General features: G+C 42.1%; 2 protein-coding genes across 4 annotated transcripts; both read left to right on the top strand.

Annotated features, from left to right (window-relative positions):
* The first annotated feature begins 574 nt into the window (after positions 1 to 574).
* On the top strand, positions 575 to 5,435 carry pgghg (protein-glucosylgalactosylhydroxylysine glucosidase). 2 transcript variants are annotated; one of them, XM_086209167.1, is made up of 14 exons: positions 575 to 685; positions 1,332 to 1,592; positions 1,668 to 1,878; positions 1,961 to 2,396; positions 2,476 to 2,595; positions 2,996 to 3,127; positions 3,207 to 3,318; positions 3,596 to 3,668; positions 3,747 to 3,883; positions 3,969 to 4,102; positions 4,196 to 4,291; positions 4,363 to 4,460; positions 4,553 to 4,776; positions 5,138 to 5,435. In XM_086209167.1, exons 2-14 carry the CDS (start codon positions 1,349 to 1,351, stop codon positions 5,212 to 5,214), a joined length of 2,094 nt encoding a protein of 697 aa, XP_086065293.1. In that variant the 5' UTR covers positions 575 to 685; positions 1,332 to 1,348; the 3' UTR covers positions 5,215 to 5,435. The 2 variants fall into 2 exon arrangements, with proteins under 2 accessions (XP_086065293.1, XP_086065294.1); XM_086209168.1 differs by lacking the exon at positions 575 to 685 and adding an exon at positions 705 to 815.
* Positions 5,436 to 6,342: 907 nt separating this feature from the next.
* On the top strand, positions 6,343 to 14,959 carry incenp (inner centromere protein). Of its 2 annotated transcripts, XM_086209152.1 has the most exons (21): positions 6,343 to 6,575; positions 7,832 to 7,980; positions 8,104 to 8,214; positions 8,337 to 8,956; positions 9,060 to 9,102; positions 9,194 to 9,251; positions 9,352 to 9,478; positions 9,612 to 9,651; positions 9,961 to 10,048; positions 10,192 to 10,332; positions 10,657 to 10,674; positions 11,878 to 11,987; positions 12,068 to 12,188; positions 12,334 to 12,444; positions 12,735 to 12,895; positions 12,991 to 13,111; positions 13,437 to 13,523; positions 13,810 to 13,845; positions 14,037 to 14,099; positions 14,194 to 14,347; positions 14,696 to 14,959. In XM_086209152.1, exons 2-21 carry the CDS (start codon positions 7,841 to 7,843, stop codon positions 14,869 to 14,871), a joined length of 2,526 nt encoding a protein of 841 aa, XP_086065278.1. In that variant the 5' UTR covers positions 6,343 to 6,575; positions 7,832 to 7,840; the 3' UTR covers positions 14,872 to 14,959. The 2 variants fall into 2 exon arrangements, with proteins under 2 accessions (XP_086065278.1, XP_086065279.1); XM_086209153.1 differs by lacking the exon at positions 10,657 to 10,674 and having other exon boundaries at positions 6,344 to 6,575.
* Positions 14,960 to 15,317: the final 358 nt, after the last annotated feature.

Raw genomic sequence — 15,317 nt, 5'->3', positions numbered from 1 at the left:
TCTCTTTCCCAAAGGATTTTGCACATTTGTTGGGTAAAGAGTAAAATAAAAGCTGATGGGGGGGGGGGGGGTGTAAGGGGAATTTCTGGAGCAACCACTGGTGAGCAGAGGAGCGATGACGTAATAGCTCTTAGAATGGGCAGGGAGAAAATGTAAACACTCTTAATGTGACCTACAGTATAGAGTATTTCTTCCTGTTTCACCCAGTAAGTGTTAGAAAGCAAAAGATGGCAGCCATTTCACGCTCATTCTTTAAGCTTTCTAACTAAAATGCTCTTTAATTGGGTTTGAGATGCTCTTTTTTCTTAAAGCTATAACAATTTAGGCCGTTAACCACACACCTGACCAGGGACAAGCCTCCTGGCCAATACGATACTGTTTAACCATACGTCCTTCAGAATAACCCAGAATTAGGTTAATGGAATCAAATCTGATATATGATCCAGGGATGTCTTCCCGCCCATCAAGCAGACACACTTGGCTGCATCCTCCACCTCCGGATTTAATCCATGCCATGTTTTCTAGCAGACTGAGAACCAAATCCAGGTTTTCCATTTAGCCTGCAGAGGTTTGAGGCCTCTTCCTACTGCTCAGTTGTGATACTGAACACTACAAACTTGGATCCACTTTATGAACAACTCCTGAGTTGTTGAGCAGAAATTAAATCTACAACACACCATAAAAGGTTGTTTTGGGTTTTTTTTTTTTGATAGATTAAATGTAATGAGAAAGCTGTTGGGGAACTAGAGGAAGATTTTGCCATCACTTTCCAGCATTCCTCTTTGTTGCAGAAACAGATGCTCCTTCCTGTTCAAGTGAGAGTGCAAGATTCCTGCCGTAGTAGTAGAAATGTGTTTGAGGCAATCATGATGGATGTTTAGGCAGGACTTTTAACTGCAATAATTCAAGCTGATTTCGCTTGATCATTAATTTTCCATTTTGGTTCTGATAATGTTTAGTTTTCACCAATGAGTACCTTCAAAGCAGTAAATAAAGCTTTACTGATGAGGGGAAAGTGTTTTGGTACCAGTACGTAGCGTGATTTTCCTCTTTGCGTGTCTCAGTCCAGCTTTTCTTCATGATGATGCACCAGGAAGAAATTTGTCCAAGTCTTGTGACACAAAGGTGTCAAAGTACACAATCTCCAAATAGCTTTACTGGCAGGAACCTGTGAATAGCTTGGGTGTGGTTCCAAAAGTTGAAACCTAATGATCTAAGGTCTCTTATCTGTGCAATTTGTACAAAAAAAGTTTTCAGGTCTGAAAATATCGATACGTTTTGAAGGAAGTATATTTATATAAATAGACAACAAAATATCCATCAATTTTCAGCTGAAGACACCCTCACCATGCCCGGTGACCCAGACCCTTACATCTTCTCCACCGACACTCTACCCAGCGATGTCCGCTTCCTCCCTCCGCTGGCCAATGGTCTTCTGGGATGGAGGGTGTACAACAAGATCATGCACATGGGTGGCGTGTATAATGGGGAGGGTGGTCGTTGCCACCGTGCTGATGTTCCCTGTCCTCTCGCGGTGACGGTCGAGACAAAGGAACCTTCTGAAGACTCCTACAACCTGGACACCCACACAGGTATTCTATCGTGTGTCTGTCTTGTTTCATCTTGTCCCCTGAAGATTTGTCAAAAATAATTGTCTTCTCAACCAGGTATTTTTAGCCACACTCTGAGCTCCACCAATGTAACGGCTTCGCAGTCATTGTACTCGCACCGATACCACTCAAACCTGATGGCAATGGAGGTCCTGATGGTGCGTCAGGTGGCCTCAGAGGAGCCGGTCTCTGTTAATCTGATCAGTTTGTTCACCCCTCACAGCAAAGACATTGTTTTTGAGTCTGCTCCTGATTATAAAGGAGGGAGGTGAGTGAAAGAAAAAAAATCATACATTTTATTTCCTCTGCATGGTTCAGATTTGTATCCTTGACAGTTTCCTCTCTTCTAGACACATTCAAGGACAGACAGTCGCTGCTGAGTTTCCAGGAGGGCCCCGTCCTACCGTGCACCTCATCTGGACCCCGGTACCCTCCACCCTATCACTGCTTCCTGACCAGAGCCAGGCTCGCTGGGGCTTCATCCTGGTTGTAGCGGACACTTTGGAAGGCGCTGAGGCCAGCTTTGATGAGGGCCTGAATCTTATCGCGACTGGTAACCTGCGCTTGTCTCATGAGCAGGCCTGGAGGGAGCTGTGGCTGCAGAGCAAGGTGGAGGTAACGGGGTCAGACAGTCTATGCAAGGCTCTGATTGGCTGTATCTTCTATCTTCTCAGCGCCTTCCCCTCCATACATGACACCTCCAGCTCTTTTGGTGGAGTCAGTCCAGGTGGACTGTCTAATGGAGGGGATGGTCAGGACTACTGGGGTCATGTTTTCTGGGACCAGGTATGGTTGGCCAAACTATATAATACCTGTTAGCTTTGATTGCATCATGTCTGACATAATGACCCTATCCCTTCAATAGGACATCTGGATGTATCCTGGTATAGCGCTGTTCTATCCCAAACTAGCCCGAGCTGTGCTGGAGTACAGGGTGCGGACTATGGATGGTGCTAAAGACAATGCCCAAAGGCAGGGTTACAAGGTATGTTGTCACCATAGTGCTTCATCATTTATATAGAGAGGCAGGCAAAGTACTGACTGTTGGTTCAAATAAAGTTGTTCTGATTCCAGTATAAGGATCACAAATGCAACAGATAAAAAGTAAAAATCATTATTTGCAAACCAACTCTGCTACGTCCCACTTTACACAGCTATCATGAAACACGAGAAATCTCTGCACCAAACCAGTAGCCTACACAGGAAGTTGTGCTGAGCTCCCACTGCAACTACTGTTTCAGAACAACAAAGAAGAATGGAGTGATATGTAACACAAGTCAGACAAAGCTGGAAAAATGTTAGCGATGTGTTGATATGCTGTAGTCTTTTGATAAACAGGAATGATTGTGAGAGTGTTGTGAGGGAAATTTACTATATCTACCCAGGGACTGAAGTTCCCGTGGGAGAGTGCTGTGTCAGGGAGGGAGGTGTGCCCGGAGGACCTGTACGGACAACAAGAGATTCACATCAATGGGGACGTCATTCTGGCTTTCCAGCATTATCTCTACCTCACGGAGGTTTGCTTCTTTGTACACCACCATCATCAGCATTGTGTCTCAGCCTGCGTGACGTTGGTAACGGAGCTCTTTGTTGCAGGATGTGTCCATGTTCACAGATGGACAGGGCAGCCAGGTGATATGGGGTGTGGCTGATTACTGGGTTTCCAGAGTAACGTGGAGCCCTGAGGACCAGAGGTATCATCTCTTAGGTAAAGACCTCCAACCCAGACAATAATAATACCAGTGCATGCGGCCAGTTCATTTAATTAAAGTGGCACTTGACCCAAAAAAAATCACCATCTCTTTATCAGTTACCAACAGCGAGATGTGTTTTGTTCATGAAGAATTTTCTTCCATCCCTCCAAAAGACACTTAAATACTTAACATAAATTATACTGGAATCTCAGCCCTGTGTGTGTGCTTATGTTTTAATAATGTGATGTTATTTCTGCAATATTAAGAGATCCTTCAATTTCTCCTATGTAGGTGTTATGCCACCAGATGAGTATTACTACAATGTCAACAACTCTGTGTACACAAACACAGTGGCAAAACTCAGGTACTAGTATATGCATAGATTTTAACAGTATTATTACTTTATTAATACTGACTACTCATTATGCTTCTTACTTTTCAGTCTGCAGTTTGCTGTAGAGTTAGCCGATCTCCTCAAACATCCTGCACCAAAGGAATGGCAGGAGGTGGCCGAACACATCAAAATACCTTTTGACCAGGAATCCCAGTACCATCCAGAGTACGATGGCTATATTAAAGGTTAACAGAATTTAAATCAGTGACACGCATTAGAAAATCAAGTGTCCATAACATGATGTCAGAGTGTGCTCTGCCCCTCTGTCAGGTCATCCGGTCAAACAGGCAGACACAGTGATGTTGGGATATCCTCTTGGGCTGCAGATGTCCCCCAAAATCAGAAGAAATGACCTTGAAGCATACGAGCCAGTGACAGACCCTGAGGGGCCTGCCATGACATGGGTAAGACTCAGTCTGTAGTATGGGAGGACTGCAAATAAGTGTATTTCCCAAAGAGGTCAGCATGTCCCTCTGACTTAGCTTTCTCTGTCATAGGGTATGTTTGCTATCGGCTGGCTGGAGCTGGGGGAGGCAGAGAAAGCCAAAGATTTACTTGAAAAGTGCTTCAAAAACATCCAGGGACCATTTCAGGTATTTTCTCCCTCACATAGCCACAACCAGCTGCCTCCATTGAAGTGATGTGTAATTACCTCTTCCTGTAGGTGTGGAGTGAATCATCCGACGGCTCCGGTGCCGTCAACTTTCTCACGGGTATGGGGGGGTTCCTGCAAGCTGTGGTGTTTGGTTATACTGGCTTCAGGTCAGTCGATAATTATCCCACCATCCCCAGTTGATTAAACAATGCAGCACAGTGCTACAAAAGAGACACGCTGTTGTTGTTATTATTTCCAGAGTTCAGAAGGAATGCCTGGCCTTCTCACCGCTTCTTCCCAATAACATTTCTGAGCTCTGCATCCGTGGAATCAACTACCTGGGCAGTCAGTTGGACTGGCTGCTGAGAAAAGATGAAGTTTGTATCATACTGAGAGAACGGGCAGGCGGAGCTGGCAACATGATACCCCACGATTTACAGGTTGTCCTGAAGGCATCAGGGACTAAAATCCCTCTCACACCAGGTAATGCACAAGCCAAGACAGGCAACAAACCTAAAACGTGTTTATGTACGCGACAAACAGCCAAAGCAAATAAAAATTACACTCAGGAAAACTGATACTGTAAAGTAGTAACTACTGCCCCATGAGGTCACAATAGGGAAATTCTGGAAAACTCATAAATATTGTTTATGTTTATTTAATGTGATTAGGCTGCACAAGATGGTCGCCCTCTAATGTGAACACCACCTCAACACAGACCGACCTGTTTCGGAACACATACTGAAAACATTTAATACAGTAATCCATCATCATTACCATCTTACGTGATTGTAATGTTTCATTTTTCTGTATATTGACAGAATGTGCTTACTGTATTTTACAGGGAAGCCAGTAACTTTCCCAAGGGAGCCTGGATGTATTTGTAAGCTGGCATCAACATCCCTCTGCTGGCCTTTCTGAACCAGGAACAATATTCCTCCTGGTCATTCCACGTAACCATTAACATTTTTTACATTCTGTTATACCAAGGCTGTTGTCTGTTGACTTGTGCAACCTTTGATAAAATATGTGAAAATCAAAGAACAGCAATATTAATTTCATTTAGCATCAATGTAGGGTCATATGCTCGTACGGAATGATTTCCAAGATGTAATTGAACTTATTGGTTTAATAAAAAAAGAACTGCAACCTGTGTAAGTGCTCCCCTTTGTTTGTGACTAAAATGCAACTTGCCTCTTGCTGGTAGCATGTTAGGGCAAAGGCACCATCCATTAAAAAAAGTTAATTCTTTCTAATTTAGCTCATGCAAATTTGTCATATTGATGAAAACAATGTACAGTAACTTGAAGGTTTCTGACCTCCGCGTGTCGCGTGACTAAATGATTCCAGGGGAAGAGGACTGGTCCTTTATGAAGTTGGAATATGGGAATCACATTGAACTTCAGTTTTCATACACAATTTAAAGTGATAAGATACTCAAAAAAATAAACTTCAGTCATCATCTAGTCACACTGATGTCAATGGAAGGTGAAGTTTTTTTTTAATTCCACCAAACACCGCTTGAGTTCAAAAGAAAAGATGCTGCATTAATTCCCAAAGAGTTGATAAGAATGATAAACAATAAAATCAGGGTGAATTGTAAAGCCTGAATCTTCCTTTCCTTTTTTTCTTTTCTTTAGTCCTCATATCCTCTCTCTCTCTCTCTCTCTATATATATATATATACACACACACACACACACACACACACACATATATGTAAAATGTTTTTTCTTGTGGGTGTCATTATGTTTTCTGCATTCACCATAGTCAAGGCAAGAGATTGAGCATGTGTCAAACATCCATGAGAGTGGAAGCGCAGGCGGAGCAAACCGTATCCCGCTGCATGTGGATTTGTTGATTTAAATCTGAGGAGCCATGTAACTCCGCCCTTGACTTCAGTTAGGGTTTGCACGGTTTAACTCTGCTGTCACCGCATCCCGTAACCGCTGAAGGACATTCAGCCGTAGAGCCCGCCCATCCTGGCACTAACCGTTTAAAAACGAACACACACTTAGAAACGTCACTCAGTTTAGCCCCGTGATTGGTCGGCAGAGTTTTGAACAATTTAAACGGTTTCAGCGGGTCACTGGAAGAAGAAGAGGGTTGCTGTCGTCGTCCGGGTTAGCAAAGGGTTTACACATGATTTCTAAATGAAAGCAACTCCTCAGTTTCAACATATTTATTTTCCCTCCGGTGTACGATAGCATTAGCCCTCAAAGTTACCGGAGCTAACGGAGCAGTGACGCTCGGAATACCTTTCCAGTGACTCGAGTAACAAAGGTAAAGGTTTGAGATATTAGCTATGACCACCATAACGTTAACTAGAAATTAAACCAAAAAAAAATTAACTTACAGTTAACTCAAATGACGGTGAAATAATGAATTGTTTTCAGTAAATAACAATATTACGAACTTAATCATATTCCGTACTTTTCACCTTTCCTTCTCGTCGTTCTATTGAAGTTCTACGGAAGCTAACTTGTTACCTGGGAGACGTTAATTAGCGATGTTAGCTCGTTTTACATGATGGAAAATAATCTGGTTCGGTTCACGTCCCATGGTCTGTTCTGTTGTTATTACTCGACGTTGCATTGACAGCTACAATAGCATCATCATAACATAGCTTAAAATACCCTCGTTAGCATTAGCCTCGACCATAACGGGAGACCATAGCACACCTACATGGTAAAGCTTGACTCATAGCCAAGTAACGATAGACTCTAAAATTATTGAATGAGATAACTTTCATACTTTCTCGTTACTTGTCAAGTGATCCCTTGTACGTCGTTGTTGCTTCATATACATGTACCTAAAAGTTAAATAGATTTTTTCCAAAAGTTAGCAGAGAGAGATAGTTGTAGTTCAAATTATATTGTTTTGTCTTATTGTATTTTACGAGCACAATAAGACATTTAACTCTTCTGACACTGTTAACGTGAAGAAGGCTTCAGGAGCCATCTGTAAGGATGTTACATGTGGACCATTGAGCAAATGTAGGAAATGTGACGTCACAAAATATCAAGTGTGTTTCTGATCTATTTGAAACAGCCATTGAATACATCTTTTGATGCTATTTCATTTATTTTCCTTCTAAGATACACTATTCTTTATCAGTGGGGGTTCAGGTTGTCATGATGTCCTGTGTTTGCTTCCCTGCAGCCATGGTGGCCTGACCCTTGAAAGCCAAGTAGAGCTGAAGGCAGCAGAAGAAATAATTTTGAGAAATGCCAAAGATCAATGTCTAACTTAGTGTTATTGATATTTCTTTAAATGTGACTGGGGAAAAAAAAGTATTATTTATATATTATTGTTGTTGGGTCTGAACAGAACTAGCATGGTCCCATGACAAATTTAACTTTAATCAAATAATTGCACCTCCGATCATTTGGTTGCTTGTTTCATTACAAATATAAATGTGGATTTTCTAGGTGCCAATGCATGTTAGCCTTTTGTTTTTTGCAGGTATTATTATTGGTTTTGCTATATCAAGACTGTGATTACCTCTTCATATTTTAATAAACCAATCTCCCCTCCAGGCCGCTACCATGAACACTGTGCTATCATCCGTAAGATCCCTCATGCAGATGTTCGATGGGAAAGCGCAGGAGTTCATCAGTGACATCAATAATGTCCACATGGTTTGGCTTGAGGAGATCCAACAGGAGGCTAACCGCATGTTCTCAAGGTGGGTCTGAGTGGATGTTATCCAGAGCAACTGTGCACATTTTATTGATATATATACTTTTTTATTTGATTCTTTCACATACTTACTTGGTTTTACTAATGAAGCTGCCTCTTTTTATTCCAGAGATTTTAATGCTGAGCCAGAATTGATGCCCAAAACACCATCGCAAAAAAAGAATAGTCGTAGGAAGCGTGTGTCTTTGGGGCGTCAGGAGGAAAATCAACTCAGGCAAAGGTTTGTTGCTTTTTTAACTGTTTTTGTAAATGCTCCATCTTGACTTCTTTTTTTTTAATGTGATGTACTGGAAACATGTTTCGCTATTTTTAACTCCAGAGTCATTTACCTTTCTGGTCCAGGTTCTCTAAGGGGAGGCGCAGTAATCTCCGTGGCTCCTCCATCAAGTCACTGAACTTCATTGCTGAAGAAGGAACCACTCAAGAGGCTTCCGCTGCTGAAACCAGCATCACCACACAGCCAAAACGCACCACTCGCAAAAACAAACAAACTAAACCTGAGGCTGCAGAGGATGTGACCCTGTCTGCTGACAGAAGCTGTGAAACTGAAGAGGTGTATAACAAGAAGCCAAAGCAAGTAGATGATAAAGAGGTGGAGAAAGATGAGAAGATCAACAAAGTGGCAGAAACACCAGATGAGACCTGCAGCACCGCCCTGTCTGCAGCTGAGGTACCCACATCAGAGGTGGTGGTCAGCATCTCTGCAGCTGACCGCCTGTCTGCTGAGCTCGCTAGAGAGACAGAGGCCTCTCCTGGCCGTAGAGCTGCTAAGATTGCAATAGCTGGCACAACTCAAACCTCAAGGCGCAGCTCTGTGCGATGCTCCCTAAAACTACGTCACTCACTGGCTGGCTTGCGCCACAGCATGACCCAGGAGTCTGTTCGCCGCGCATCACGCAAATCCATGCTGAAGAGGAAGGTTGCTCGCATGGGCAACTCCACGTGTAGCAGCAACATCGATGGTGAGAAGTGAATCAAATATCAAATTAATTAGCGAAATGTCAGCCAGTTCCTGCATACTTGTTCAGTAATTTTTGATATTAAGCTGTGTTTTTCTAATTGTAGAGGACTCACTCATGGACTCTTCAAAGGAAGACGATGAAGAGCAGTGAGTAATATCTACATTGCTGACTGACTACAAAATCATGGTTGTTTTTAATCATACAAATTTGTCCCCTTTTTTATATTTACTGCTATAGAGCATCAGAGCCAGTGACTGCAGTTATAGAGGTTGAAGAATCTCAGGATTCACCTGAGGTATGAGGATGTATTAAATCTCCAAAATGACAAATAATTTTATTTATTCTATTGCAGCTTTGTTCAATATAACTTTTATCAAACAATTGTGTCTACTCAGGTTGACCACAGAGTACATCCTTCTGTTTCACGCATCACTCGTTCAGTGGCAGCAAACTCTCCCAAACTAGCACCACCTTCACTGTTTACCCCTGAGAGAAAAGTGAGCACCCCGGACAAGAGAACAGGTATAAGTGCTCCTCGTTCTCTTGCGTAGTTCTTGTTTCATCACATGTAAGAGAATAATTGAATATAGTGAACCTGATGTTTTGTGCCAATATATGAGTTGTATGTCCTGATTGTTTTGTTTGTGTTTGTCAGTTGTCACTGAGAAGCAGCAAACGACAGCACTGACTCGGAGGTGAGTTTTATGAGTGTACATCTGCTGGGGCTTGAATACAAGTTGATGTAATTAAAATTCCCTGGTGCTCTCTGCAGTCCTCTGGCAGTCTCCGGAGACATCTAGTCCAGCTATAATTGGCTGGGTGCTACACACCCACTACTCTAACGTTTACACCCAGAGGTGTCCCAAATACAGCAACATACACCTAGTGGGTTGTAACTGATTGATTTGGATTAACCAATTCGTGAAGAAAATGTCATTCCGCCTTTGAGGGATAGTTCAGTCAAATAAACAGTTTATTTTTGAATGTTTCCTTTGTCTTTGCAGGTCACGTCAGAGTACCAAACGCAAAGCCCCCGATACTGTCGAGGAAAGTCCCTCAAAGAGGTTCTCTCCGCCCAAGAAAAGTCAGAGTGTAAGATGCATGAATATTGTTTCACTGAGGTGTTCAGTTGAAAGATAGTGACTGTCGATATGTAAGGAAATTGTGCAGTGGTACATCAGAGGAATATGTTTTCAAAACCCCTGTTTTTTGTTGTTGTTGTTGTGTTGAACCAGGCCATCAGACCCAATATGAGATCTTTCCTCCACACGGTGCAGAAGAATCAGATGCTAATGATGACTCCCAGTTCCCTCGGCCGGAGTGGAGTCATTAAGTCCTTCATTAAGCACACCACACCTCTGAGGGCCGATCCCAAGGTACGTTCTACTCTTCCTTCACTGTAAGACAAGTGAGAGATATATGGTAATTATACAGCAGAGGATGTTTGATTAAACTCATAAGAAAAAAAATTGGTTTTGGTTTTGCAGTGATAAAAGTAAAGCATCAAATCTGCAAAGTTTCCATTTGTTGCTATTAAATTCAATGTTGTCATGGGGCTTGTTACGGCACAAGCAGGCAAAATATGAATCAATCTATAAAGAGTCCACAGTGATGCAGCCTCAAGTCCTGGAGTGCCTGTTCTTAGGTTTGACTCTTGGTTTTATGATCATCTTATTTGGGTGTATTTCTCTCTTCCCCAGCTGAGCTCTGGTATAGTGGTAAGTGTAGCACTCTGTGTTGTTTGTGGGTGTTTCTTGGTGTCTAATATCCCATTAAGCCACTGGATTTGTATCCTCATTTACCACCCACCTTAGATAAAACTCCATTCTCACATTTGTTTTCACCTGTAACCTGTAGAGGCCGTCATGTCCTAGTCAGATATATTAATATCAGCATGTTCTATGCAGGATTTATACATTTTACATTTAGTTGGATGTAATGTGGAACCAACCTCTGCGGGGCCCTTTTGAATCCAGCAGACGTTCAGTACACGTGAACAACTCCAGCCGATAATTTCTGGGATCTTGCTGGATTCCGGTGTGAACGGGGCTTTACAAACATCCAAAACTGCATGTGATGGCTTAAGGTCTCATTTCCTGGTGATGCTAATGCTAGTTCTTTGTAGTCTTTTACAAGGCTGGGCAGTATAGCGATATTATGATATGAAGCTAGATATTTTTACAGATATTAATATAGAGAGAAAGAACAGAAGTCTTTTCTTAGTTTGAAAGGCTGCAGTACAATAATATGAAGTCATATTCTGAACTTTCTTGGCCTGTTCTAATATTTGCATTTACCCAAATAGCTTTGAAACCGACATTATGAAATACTATCATCCCTACATCATTGTCACAATATCAATATTAAGGTATTTGCTCAATAGTATTGTGATATTTGATATTGTCCATCGCCCAGTGCTACTATTTTATTTAAACTCTATATTTATTTTGTCTGATTCTACTCAGCACCTGCTACTGCTGCTATTTGGACTCATGTTGCAGCAGTGCGCTTGGTGATTGCCCTTTGTCTTTTAGTTGAACTATTTAGGAGGATTTTGTTGTTGTTGAAAGGACAAAGTAAAGCTTGAGCAACATCTTTCCCCCATACAATACCTGCTTAGTTAACATTGTCCACCCTGAACTTCAGAGACCGATTATTCCCGTCAGTTCAGCCGTGTGAAAGACAAACTTGATTTGACTCTGTAGGATCATATAAATATCTGTCATGGTGGATTTGTGCTTCACGTCCCAGCTCCACTGTGTTGCACTGGCAGAGGTGATCTGTTTCTGCACTTATGCACTCCACCTGCTGCTTCTAATGTTTGTGTCAACTTTGGCCCACAGTTCGTGTTTTTTATCGTCTTCAGTTTCTGTAAGTCAACCAACCTTTTTTTTTTTTTTTAATGTTGTCTCTTTTTTTAGACAAAGGAGCGTCATAAGCTGGAAGCACTGAAAAAGAAGCAGGAGCAAGAGGAAGAAAGAATGAGGAAAATGGAGGAGGAGAAGAAAAGAAAGCAGGATGAACTGAAAAGGTTAATACTCAAAGATTCACTGTGATAATCATTTTTTTAATCTTTTTTTTAAATGCAATTTTATTAAATTTGTGTTCCAGGAAGAGGGATGAGAGGCTCAGAAGAGTGTTTGAGGCTAAAGTAAAAGAGGAACAGAGGGAAGAAGAAAAGAAAAAGAAGATTGAGCAGAAAATGGCTCAAATTGACGAAAAGAATGATAAGGTTGATTGAATGACTGAGTCTGAATGGTTGCCTCAAAACAGATGAGCTTAGGCAGTTTGATGCATGAAATAAAGTGTAATTAGTGTTTCTGCTGTCACTCTAGTGACTCTCTGGATCTCACTGATCATGTGCTTTGTTGATGCAGCGTCAGGCAGAGGAGAAGGCTAAGAAGAGGGTGGCTGTGAAACGTCAGGAGGAGCTTGAGCAGAAACGGAAGCTGGAGGAAGAAGCTAGAAAGAAGAAGATTCAACAAGCGGTGAGTTAATTCTCCTGCATTTGTCTCGGTAGAATTGTGCTCAAACTCAAATACCACAGAGCAGCAAGGAATTGTGGTGCCACTAATAAGATGGCCATAATCATGTAGAACAGAAGTGTTCTACTCAGCATCCTGTGAAATAACTAGGACGGGCCGAATCACACTGTCCTAATGCTGAACTGATCATTTCTTTCTTGGAGCCTTGATTCCTTCCTATGTAGAGGCAGTCTGCTAGTACATAATGCGACCAGGAAAATAATCCTAATATATTTATGTCTTTTTAATATAAGGAGGAAGAGAAGCGTCAGCAAGAATTGCTGGCTAAGAAGGAGGAGGAGGAACTAAAAGTTCGTAAGCTGGCTGAAGCCCGCAGAGCCCTGGAGCTGAAGAGGGAGCAGGAGCGAGAGCTGGAGAGAGAACGACAAGCTGCTGCTGCTGCTGCTGCTGAGAGGTCATCTACCGTCATCACAACTGTCTACAAACAGTAGGATTCATCTTTTGTCAGTCAGTGGAATAAATGCTTGCATTAATGAATGTAATTTTCAGGGAGCGAGTGGAAAAAGAAAAAGCTCTCGCTCTGCAGCGGGAACTAGAGAGAGCAGCTAGAGACAAGGAGAGGAGGGACCTGGAGGAGAGGAGAAAGGCACTTGAGGAAAAAAGAAAACTGGTAAGGTTTTGTGTATATTGGTTGGGGGGGGGTGCATTCGATGCAACATATATCCATTCGTGACCAGTTAAAATTTGATAAGTGGTCAAAATCTACAAATAACACAATTGAGACCTGGAGGAATACCCTGGGAAAATCCATTTTGTGATCTGGTTTCAAAAATTTGACTTGTGAAGATTTTGCTGTGGAAGACCACAGTCATGAGGTGCTGGATGCTTTTGAAAAATGCTAAGAAAGAGCTTGAATTTGAAAGTGTATGAACTCTGGTTTTCAGCATCTGTTCATCTCCCTGGTTGGTCACTCACTTGCTTCTTTGTTCCACCAGGAGGAGCAGCAGAGGAAAGCTGCAGAGGAGAAAGCTGCTAAGGAGAGAGAAGCTGCTGCTGCTGCTAAGCAGGCTGCTGAAGCACAGGTGAGAGGAAACTAAAAGTTTCCATGCACATGGCTGCACCAGCTCTGTCAAGCACATAATATACAGAGGTATGTTGCGTACGTAGTCGTACAGCAGGGATGTGGTAACCTAGGGGATGAGACCAGACCTGTGGCTATAAACTGAATGTTTATCATCTTTATCATGTTCCAAATAATGCAATACATTCAACAGTAGCTGTATGTGGGAAATGATACCTGTGTGTTGTCTGAAGGACATCTTCCTAGTGATGTACTAACATTGTACCTTGTTCTCTTCTGTGTTGGAGGCTGCCGCCTGCCTGAATGTGACGACAGATATTGAGGTAAATGGAAGGTTCCATTCCATGAATGAAACCAACTATGTTGTGGTTTAGTCAACCCGCATGTGAACACTATGAAGGAAATGTAACAAAATTCCATGTCGGCTAAACGAGCACTGTAACTTTGCAACATGCGATGGATGGATGCGTTCGGCCTCTGGCGTCATTAACATGGGTGTTCCTCCTCTCTGCAGCGTTCTGTCATGACCACACCTGTAGGCAAAGGTAGTGCTCTCAACGTGACTGTGGATATTGAGGTACTTGTAGCTGAATCCTTCTAATAGAGCTCAGCTTTGGGACACGACGGGTCGATGTAAATCCTCATAGTGTGTGTTTTCTCCCCCTCTCCAGAAATCCCCACAGTCATACAGCATTACTCCAAAGGGTGGTAACAAGCCTTTGACTTTGTCCAAAAACCTAGATGATTATGGGATGGATCAGAACAGCGACGACTCAACTGACGATGAGTCTGCCCCGAGGAAGCCAATTCCATCGTGGGCTGAAAGTATGTATGCGTTAGTGTGTCCTGTTGTTCACGTTGTCTGTGGAATTTTAGTTTGGGGCATCAAATTCTTGTTCTTATCTGTAGCATGTTGAATTGGTATTTGATGTTTTAAGGATTAAGCATTTTACAAAAATATAATTTTAAATAATAATTTTGTATTGCCATTTATATCCTGAGTGCAAAAAAATACCAGGGAATACTGTAGTAGATTGACGTATTTTCCCCCCACAATGGCGCAGTGCAACATGCCAGGTAGCTGCTGTTATCAGACCCTCGTGAGGACTTCAGCCTCTGGCTGTGGGTTGTGAACATGCACACCTTGTATTTGAACACTTCCCTTTCTTCCAGGTCACAATCTGCAACAGATTATGATGAAGCAGTACTTCAACCCTCCCGATTTGGACTCTTTCTTTGGGACAATTGAGCCACCAAAACTGGAGAACATCTTTTACAAGAGCAAGCCTCGCTACTTTAAACGCACCAGCTCTGCCGTGTGGCACTCGCCTCCGATTGGAACAAAGTAATGTCTGTATGTACTGATACAGATCTATAGTGCTGTATAAAGTTCAATATATTATTGTTTTAAAGTTTCCAATAAAGTCTAGAGATTTTTCTGAATGCTTTTCTTCTAATGTTAAATTGGTATTGAAGACATCAGATGTTTAGGAATTTTTGTGCTAGTGTGTAAAATATCATGGATGTAAGACATGAAATTGATGCTTTGCTGGTGTGTGTGTATTATACCTGGGTGGGATGGGAATATTTGAAAGTTTTGACTTTTTTTGTCAGTGAAAACTTTCACGGGTATAATGACTGTGTAAGGCCTTGGTTTGGGATTTATGTCTGTGTATTAAAATGGTTATAAAAGTGATGTGCAGCTTTTGGTCACCTCAGATAAACCTTTAATTCGTAATTTAAAAATAACCTGAATAATTGAGGCGGCATGGTGGTGCAGTGGTCAGAACTGTCA

Source organism: Aulostomus chinensis, chromosome 7 (assembly GCF_037954235.1).
Source record: "Aulostomus chinensis isolate RoL2024-O1b breed Wild chromosome 7, RoL_Achi_v1.0, whole genome shotgun sequence".
Classification (NCBI taxonomy): Eukaryota; Metazoa; Chordata; class Actinopteri; order Syngnathiformes; family Aulostomidae; genus Aulostomus; species Aulostomus chinensis.
This window is presented reverse-complemented; position numbering and strand designations above follow the sequence as displayed.

Excerpts from the sequence above, each read along its gene's own strand:
- pgghg (XM_086209167.1), top strand. The coding sequence starts at position 1,349 with ATGCCCGGTGACCCAGACCCTTACATCTTCTCCACCGACACTCTACCC. Across the intron at positions 1,593-1,667 it reads CAACCTGGACACCCACACAG|GTATTTTTAGCCACACTCTG; the intron begins GTATTCTATCGT and ends CTTCTCAACCAG. Across the intron at positions 4,461-4,552 it reads TTTGGTTATACTGGCTTCAG|AGTTCAGAAGGAATGCCTGG; the intron begins GTCAGTCGATAA and ends TATTATTTCCAG.
- incenp (XM_086209152.1), top strand. The coding sequence starts at position 7,841 with ATGAACACTGTGCTATCATCCGTAAGATCCCTCATGCAGATGTTCGAT. Across the intron at positions 9,103-9,193 it reads AAGGAAGACGATGAAGAGCA|AGCATCAGAGCCAGTGACTG; the intron begins GTGAGTAATATC and ends TTACTGCTATAG. Across the intron at positions 9,652-9,960 it reads ACGACAGCACTGACTCGGAG|GTCACGTCAGAGTACCAAAC; the intron begins GTGAGTTTTATG and ends TTGTCTTTGCAG.